Consider the following 9,778-nt stretch of genomic DNA (forward strand, 5'->3'; position numbering starts at 1 on the left):
TTATTAGATCGGTCAAATCTACTAAACCTGTACAGAAATTAATTACTAAAAATAACAGATAAAATATAAAGTTTTTCTTAAGAAATGTTTGATAACTATCTGGACATTATAAAGATTTCACATGTGAAATTTCAAAATTTTCCAATGCATAAAAGTACTTTTAACTTTAAAATGAAAATTTTAAAATTTTAAAATTTGCATGTTAGATAGGCAATATGGAAAAAGAAAAAAAAAACATGAGAAAAACATTGCTTTACAAACCTTAAGACTTAATACAAAAATTTTATATATTTTGTGTATGAAAGCATTGTAATATTTACTGATAATGTATCAAATTTTGTTAACATTCGCTAACTAATTTAAAAGTTATAGCATGAAAACTATAACAAGCACAACATGGTTATGAGGTTGGTCCCACTGAGCCCGTGCTGAAAGAGTTAAAATATACATGTTCTTTGCATGTTTTAGCAACTTTGACATGATCATTGGTAGAACTTAAGTGCCTTTATCATGTGTATATTTGTTTTGTAAAAGTTATGTTGTAGTAAGACTTGAAATAGTTATAAACCAGCCATCATAAAAGTTATAGTTGATTACATTAGTTGTTTTTATTTAAAATGTTGGTTAAAAATTTTATCCTGTTACTAAAGATTATCCACTGTTTGATGTCTTCTTCTGGTAAGAAAAGTGATGTTTTAATGTATAATGTCAGTAGCAGTTCAATTCATTTTGTGATTCTTCAAGATGTGTGTGAAATAATGTTTTATGTGGAACATAAGTTCTGGGTATAAATGTTCTTACACATAAAGTACTTGTATATGAAGAAGACAAATGTAAGATTCATAAATAACTAATGAAAAGAAAAAAAAAACATTTTCATTTATTATTTGAATTAATAATTTTGTAAATAAATTGCTGTTGGTAGATTCATTTCGAGATTTGTGATGTCACAGTAGCAGAGTTTGAAGCAGAAAGTTTTGATGCAGTATATAGCAGAGACACCTTCATTCACCTTGAGAAGAAAGAAGCTCTTTTCAGACAATTTTTTGTAAGTATATTCTTCTAGTGAACAGTAGATCCTATATTTGGTACTAACTAATAAAAAAATAGATATTTTACTTGCATATAATGTTACATGTAACATGCAGGTCATATTCATGAAAATATTGCAAGTATTTACGTAATTACTTACATTGTTATTAATGTCAAGAGTGACCTGGAGTCCTTACACTGAGTGATTGTCATAGTCTTTCCATTGATGATGTCACCTTCATTGAGTGATTGTCGTAGTCTTTCCATTGATGATCAAAGCAACATATAATTTGTAAATCTATAAAAAATAATTTTTTGTAAAAACCCATTTTTACAGATCTTTAGAAATGGTTAATTTTTTTCTAACAAATAACCCACGTTTAATTATTTTGGCATTGACTTAGAAATGGCTGAAACCAGGAGGAAGGATCCTATTTACTGATTACTGTAGAGGGAATGATGAGCCATCTAAAGAGTTCAAAACATATGTGACATCAAGAAAGTACCATTTGTTGACAGTGAGTGGATATGAGAAGGTACCCAATTTTTAATCGTTATTAAAAGCTTCAAATGAATGAGTGAGTCAGTTTAAAACTAAGGTACCATTCATACTGTTCTTTTTATTTCACTGACATAACCCTATGTTCAGTGGTGGGAGTCAAAGTATGCATGCAATAATCTTTTAAGAGTACCATTCAACATGATATTATATATATATATATATATATTTGATGTTGGGGCTATCAAATATTCATTTTGCTCTACAAATTTGATTTAGCAACAGTTTGTGGTAGAGGAGAGTAAGTATCAGATACAATATAAAGAATTAGTGGAAAAAATTGTAAGTGTGTACTTCAGAGGTTCTAGAGGTTATGCAAACTGTATGATGGACATAAGTATTTTTAATCTTTACATGCACTCCAACTTGTCAGAATCTGATTTAGATTGACATTGTCAAGTCCGAGACATTTCCTGAGTACAAATACTTTTGCAACACATCTGATTTTTTGTGTACAACAGACTTTTTACTAAAAGCTTGTTACATGTAGTAAATTCAGATTTATAGTCAACATTTCTTCTCCAATACAAAGAATCAACCCTATGCACATTCTGTTAAGAATGAAATGTTTTATTAATTTACACAGTGAATATATATTATACTACCTTATGTTAATTATGTTAATAAAAGTGGCTTATCTGTATGCTTATATCATTTAACACTTGCATAAATAATTTTGTAAATTCAAGGTAATACTTTTTAATTATGAAATTTAAAAAACTAAATTTGAAGGTATATATATCAACTATTTTACATAAAACAATATCAGTATTTTTGTAGTCATCTATAAATACTGATTGCAAGCATATGCTGATACGTATTTGAATTAATACTGCATAGATACACTAATAGAAGAAATAGTAATTATCATAAAATGTTAAACAGACAAACTAAAATAATAGCTTTACATCTGATTTATTTATGTATTAAATTTGTTTAGTTCTTTCTTCAAATAATTAGTTAATTATGATTTCTTAATGACTTGTTCGTAAATAACTGATTTAGCAAGAAGCATGTTAATCCTCTCACTATGGGTAGGTCAAAGTGCACATGTCATGACTTTTTAGAGATTTTCATTTAATCTTTAATTAGACTACTGTATTGTCATGTATATAAATAAACTTGGCTTAAAATCATAGTTAATAAATCAAATCTTAATATTATATAAGTTTTAAGTTCTTAATTTTATAGGGAAATATTAAAAAATTCACAATAGTAAGAGAATTGTAACATTTGATCTCTATGCATCTCCTCTTGTCTAATTTATTTACTATCCCCCCCAAGAAGTACAGAATTTAATTGAATAACTCATTATGATATTGTTATTACTCAAGCAAAAAATAAGTTTATAGCTGTTAATCTTATTTGGTTACAGCCATAAACTAAAAAAACCAGACCCTTCTTGTCATGCCCACATTCCACATCTTCTCTTTCACAGATTGCCAGTAGTTCTCTCTGACATTTTATACTATATTATTTATAACCAATGGAAAGCCAAAGTTTTAACCCAGGAAATGAAATATTGCATTACATTTTTTCTGTACAGCGAATTGTCTATTTTGTTTCCCGTTCAAACTTTATTCCCATAGGAAACACATTGATGAGTTTAGAAAGCCAGATAAATTATAATAGTTATAGGATGTTGTCTGCTTTTTATGTCTAGTACCATTCGTATAAAAAAGTAGAGTTATGTTTCATCAACAGTTGACAGCAAGAAAAAAATAAGACCCAGGTAATATTATATTTCTTGTTTTTCATGTGTATTCTTTATTTATTATTATAAGAGTAACTAGAATTGAAAAATTTGAAACTCATTAGGTTAGATGAGTTGAAATAAGGAAATAAATATTTTTTCATGAGGTACACTCATGCATTACATAATTTGATAGGGTAATGTGAGCTACATGTTTAACGAATGATTTTCAATTTTGTATTGTGGGATTATTAATCAGAAATTGTTCAATAGAACAATATAATTTAAGTAGAAACAGATGTATACTGTTACTAGCTTTAAGCTAATTAGGATAAACAAGCCTAGTTTCCTGTTACAAATTGAAGTTATTCTAGAAAGAAAATGGGTAACTTAGATTTATTTTGTATTTTTTTTATGGTGGTTACAAGTTTAGACCAAGTGACCAACCTTGTATAAAGTTAGGGTACAGAATATAAGTTATGAAATATAAAGCTTTACTGAAAAACGTTTTAAACTTATTTAGTCGGTTTTAGAGATTGTGGAAATTTATTTTGACAATTTTCAGATGAAGAAAGTTATTTTAAATCTTAACATGAAAATTACTCTGCACTTGGAACAGTCAAAACTTTGACTTCATATATTCACAGAGAAATTTTTAGTAAAAACACTTCATTAAAAATTTTAATATTTTGTCTGTAAAAGACTTGTAATGCATATTGAAAGCTTGCAAAATTTCATGAAGATACACAAAACGCAATAAAAGTTATTATATGGAACTCTAAAGGCCAATTTGGGGGTCAAGATTTAGGTTGAATTGACTGAGTCTGTAGTGAGACGATGAAAGAAAATTTTTAAATATATTTATTGCCAGTGGAGAAATTAGCTAGCATCCACGTTTTTCTTACGGACAAACATTTTTGTCAGATTGAACCACGGGATTGATCAGTTTTCATTAATAATTGATACTGACTTACAATTGGAGCAAGCTATGCGCTTGGAGTGACACCAGAAATCAACCTGGCAATCATTATAGCTAATTAAATATACTGTTCTTACATGTCTATTTGTAAAGATTAAAATGCATTTTTGCACCAGTTGCTATTAACAATATTTTCAGTATAATTTTTAATTCTCCATTGAGGTTTGGCCAGTTTATAAGATTAAGGTTAGTTAGTCCTAAATACATGTATTAACCCTTTCGAGATGGGTGGGGTGAAAGGCCATGTCAATAAGTTTAGTATCAAACTGTAGATTATAATTCAAATTTTAATATGATACATTACTTAATTTCGTAATTTAATAGTAAATATTAAAAAAACACAGATAAACATCAATTTTTGTGTGTCACGTGGTATGTTGAATGCAGCACTTGTTCAAGTTAGGTTTTTGTAAGATCAAGAAACTCAAATTACCAATATTGACAAGCTAGAATATAAAATACGAACATCTTATCTTTTGTATTTCCTAAGATTTTGCTCATGTGATAAATCAAACACTGGCACTCCACCTACCTCTTTCCATTTTTGGAAATGCTCCCTTATATACACTTCTACATATGACATGAATAACCAATTGGAAGCTCAGAATGTCCCCCTAGTGGCTTTCTCAGCCATTTTAACAGCCATTTATTTCTTTTGAATCAATATTTCAAGGCGAAATATTTAGTCTGCTTGAAATTTCATATTTTTTTAGACTAAAATACATCTTAGTTACTAAGCTTCATAAACTGTAGTGGACTTTTATGGTATTGATGTAGTAACTTATGATTGTTTAGTTATTCAAGTGTATATATAAAACCTTAAAAACATTATTTTCATATCCTCCACGTGCAAAATTTTTATAGGATTAGCAACCTATGTCAAGCAGCAATTGAGTACAAAGGTTGTAAGTAGAAGAGATAATTGTTTGCTTTACTTCTTTATTTACTGTTCTACGTTTTAGGAAAAATATGTCCAACAACTTATTTCAAAGTAGCAATAATCTATTTACATATATAATGTATAATAATATACAGACCAAAGGTCAGTTTTATGTTATTGGATACGGTAACATGAGTGCACATGAGCCTTGTCATTGTAACGGTCAATATGATAAAAATAATAAATACATATAAATGTATAATGTTATGAGATTTATGCTATTTAATCTAAACATTTATGTTTTTGTGTTATAATTTGTGTTAACTCTAGAATGAGGGAGGCATAATTTATATTTATTTCCTAATTTTTTATGATGATTGTGAGATTGGTCAAATCTACCAAACTCCTACAGAGATTAATTACTGATAATAATAGATAAAATATAAAGTTTTTTTTGTAAGAAATGTTTGATAATTATCTGTACGTCATAAAGATTTTGCATGTGAAACTTGAAAATTTTCTGATGCATAAAATTACTTTTTAATCTTAAAATGAAAATTTCTTTGCATGGTGGATAGGTAACATGTGAAAAGAAAAAAGAGGCACGAGAAAAACATTGCTTTACAAACCTTAAGACTTAATAAAAGAAATTAATATGTGTATGAAACATTGTAATATTTACTGATAATCTGCCAAAAGTTATAGCATGAAAACTATGATAAGCACAAAATGGTTACAAGATCAGTCCCATGGACTGAGCCCGTGCTAAAGGAGTTAAGCTAACAATGCAACAAAACCTTTATAATAAAAGTATGATAATGAAAAATAAATTTAAAAAGTAATAACATTCAGTATATTAAGTAATATAACCAAATAATGTTTATGAAAGCAACAAAAAATAAACAGTAAAAGTAACCCTCTCTCCACAGGCTTTTTTTTTCTGCATGTCATGAGGTTTTTAGGTAGCGACATTCAAAATTTAATTAAACTACTTTTTCATACTATACCAATAAGTATAGCATAAAACAGAAGCTAATAATTTATATTTTGATAGTATATAAGTGTTAAGTTCTTAATTTTATAAAGCAATATTTTAAAAAATTCTAAATTTCCCTTAGTGTGAGAATTGTGACAGTTTCTCTCTAGGCATCCCCTCTTCTCTAATTTATTTACTGCCCCTCCTTGAAGTATGAAATTTAATGGAAATTAGTCATTATAATATTGTCATTGCAAGGCAAAGCATAATTTTCATAGCTTTCAAACCCTTCTTGCCATGCCCACTTGTCACATCCTCTCTTTCAAAAATTGCCAATAGTTCTCCCTGATGTTGAATACTTTATTATCTATAATCAATAGAAAGCTTAGATTTTCACCTATCAAATGTCATCATATAATACATTGTTTATTGTACAGTGAATTGTCAATTTCACTTTCAGTACAAGCTTTATTCCCACAGGAATTACATTGATTAGCTTAGCTGAATTTTTAATGGCTCTTGTTACATAGAAAACCAGAAAAATTGTGGTAGTTATGGGACATTGTCTGCTTTTTGCATGTTCTTCTTCTGTGTTCTTTGGTGCATTATTTAATTAGATAAAAAATTTAGTGCATTACTACCATTAGTATAAAATTGTAATATTTTCAAAACAAGACCCAAAACTCGAGCGCTTTCGAATAGTTGACTATATTACAACTTTTGTAGGTGATCCTGTGTGCTAACTACTTAACCTGAATTAGTATAAAAAGGTAGGCTTAAGTGTCATCAACAGTGAACAGCAAAAAAAAGAAGGCCCAGGTAAGTACTTTATTTCTTGTTTTTCATTTGTATTCTTTATTTATTATTATAAAAGTAACTAAAATATAAAAATAAGAAACTTTATAGTTAAAGTTAGATTGGGTAACATAAATAATAATAATAATCATATGCTAAAAAATGTTCATGAGGTCCATTTGCAAACAGCTTGTGTGTAATTTAATTTTATAGCATAATATGTGCTGCACATTCACCAATTGATATACGACTTATGATGCAAAAAGTAGTTAGACACAGTTCAAAGGGCAATAAAACAATAAAATTTAAGTATAAATAGATGTATACTCTTACGAGTTTTAAGCTATTTAGGATAAGCAGATGTAGTTTCATGTTACAAGTTGAAGTCATTCTAGAAAGAGAAAAAGGGTAATTTAGATTTCTTTCTTTTTTTTGTTGTTGTGGTTATGAGGTTGTTAAATTGACCAACCTTGTATAGAGTTAGGGTAGAGAAAATAACAGATAAAATATAAAATTTTACTGAAAACAAAATGTTTGAAATTTATTTAGGAGGTTGTAGAGATTATGCAAATGAAATTTGAGATTTTTTGAGATGAAGAAAAGTATTTTAATCTTAACGTGGAAATCACTTTGCACTCGGAATAGTAAAAAAAAGACTGTATATATTAATGAACAAATCATTAGCAAAAATACTTCATTAAAAAATATTATTTTTTGTCTATGAAAGACTTGTAACATATACTAAAATTCTGTCAAATTTTATTCAGATACACTTACTTTATTAAAATTTATAGTATGGAAATTATAATTAGTACAAAGTGGTTATGAGGTTGGTAAATTCAACCAACCTTGTACCAAGAGAGTTATGGTTGTTATTTTCCAATTGAAAATCATACTTGCAAATGTTGTTCTCTGAGTAAAGTTCTAACATCATGTTGTGTTAATCCTTGCTTACAAATTCATCTTTTATAACAATTTTTATGTTTTAGTTACTTCAAAGAGTGGGATTTGTGAAAGTGAAAGCAGAGGATAAAACTCAGGACTTCAGGGCTTCTCTTCAGAAGGAATTAAAAAAGTTGCAAGACGGAAAAGCAGAATTTTTAAACGTAAGTGATGAATAAATATATGTTTAATAATTAGGTTCTGTTTAAAGCTGTAAGAAAGAAGGTGACTTTCAATTTGAGGTGGAAAAAGTTATCGTTATTGGAAGTTTCAACAGAAATGTTGCTTGAAGACACTCGGATAGTGATCAGTATTTCATAAAAATAAAACAAAAATTTATCAAATATGATAACTTACATATATGATAACTTTAATAGTTTTCTGGATTTTTGCCCAAAATTAGGTAGTACTTCCTATTGTTGGGTGTATTTCATATAAACTAAATTTTAATAGGTTATAATTTCTATTGGTATTTTACAGTATATTATTGTACCGTGATGACATTTCTTAGGTCTTAGTAAATACCTTTCAACAATTTTCGTTACCACAAACTGAATTTTGTTTCATGGAATTAATCTCTTCTTTTCAATTGTTCAGGTGAGCCCTCATATTTTTCTGAAGACTTCAACTAAGTCAAACTGGTTTTCAGTTTCATTTGGGTACTTTATTTGAATGTTCTCTAACCTTTTGTTCGTACTTTTTTTTAGCATATGCTCTCTCGAAAACTTTGGGAGTATAGTTAATTTTGCATGTTAAATACATCACTCATGCTTATTGACTGCAAGGTTCTCTCCATAAAAAATAAAAATAAAGCTGTATTATATACCTAGATGACATGTCATCATGGGATTAACAGTGGGAAGCATGCAGATCAAAAGTAGACAGCTCAGTTTTGTAATCACTGCTACTCATGATATGTAGATATACAGTGTTATCACTATATTCTCACTAAACTTTGGTAAGGAAGAAAGTGTGACATGTAATAAAAATTGCAACTGAAAATTTCTGAAATAAAAACCAAATGTTTTTCGTAAGTTTGATTAAAGGTCAATTTACAGAGCATTATAGTAATATTTGCATAATGCAAGTGAATGAGAGGCTGTTTGTTTTGAGCTTAAGCCATGTGACTTGATTTTAAGACAGATCTAAACTTTGACAGTCTTTACCTACATCTATACTCTAGATCAACCTCTCAAGTATGCATTCATCACAGAAAAAATATCTTGTCAGTCTTTTTAATCTGCAACAAAGAATATTGGTCCTAGTTTATCCTTTGCTTCATTCCACGAGCATTATCAATGTGACATTCTCGCAGAATGAAAAATGATTGCTCAGTTTACTTGAACTGTGATCCACCTTACACTAGACTATCAGAAATTATTACAAGCAAAGCATGGGCTGTCATAATTGTTTCCAAAGAGGCACACATGTGACTGATGACCCACGTGACCACTTAGGTGTTATTTAAGTCTATTAAGCCATATTTTAGGTTGTACTTGCAAGTGAACCAAGTGCAAAAGTTCAGGCTTGGAAATGCAGTGACAGAAACACCATGAACCAGTGTGTACATGTTCCAGTGTTTGCACTTCTCTTGTAATAATGTGTGAGATACATGTAAACAGTGTACACTACTTTCAGCTGGGGTGGAGGAAACAATTTTGGATTGGTCAGGCAACTCAGAATAGTGTACAAAACATGCCAGTGCTAGGAAGGTCTGGGGACATGCCCCCCTCAGGAAAATTATGAAAAATAGGCACTCTAAGATTGAATTTTGTGCTAATTTTATTATAACTTCTTGAAAGTATTAATCATTTTGCAAGCAAGAAATAGGAGTTCACTGGCACTTAAACTCACCATAGCTATAAGCAATCACAAGCATGTACACTTGCAGATTACACATGTAATTTATTATACATTGTTAT

General features: G+C 29.0%; 1 protein-coding gene across 1 annotated transcript in view; it reads left to right on the top strand.

Annotated features, from left to right (window-relative positions):
* LOC106462354 (phosphomethylethanolamine N-methyltransferase-like) overlaps nt 1–9,778 on the top strand; it is a 17,096-nt gene that overhangs the window by 1,865 nt on the left and 5,453 nt on the right. The window contains exons 2-4 of the mRNA XM_013922271.2: nt 926–1,048; nt 1,437–1,568; nt 7,904–8,020. Coding sequence (XP_013777725.1) covers nt 926–1,048; nt 1,437–1,568; nt 7,904–8,020 — 372 coding nt within the window. The remainder of the gene's footprint in view (nt 1–925; nt 1,049–1,436; nt 1,569–7,903; nt 8,021–9,778) is intronic.

Source organism: Limulus polyphemus, unplaced genomic scaffold (genome assembly GCF_000517525.1).
Source record: "Limulus polyphemus unplaced genomic scaffold, Limulus_polyphemus-2.1.2 Scaffold1149, whole genome shotgun sequence".
NCBI classification, from domain to species: Eukaryota; Metazoa; Arthropoda; class Merostomata; order Xiphosura; family Limulidae; genus Limulus; species Limulus polyphemus.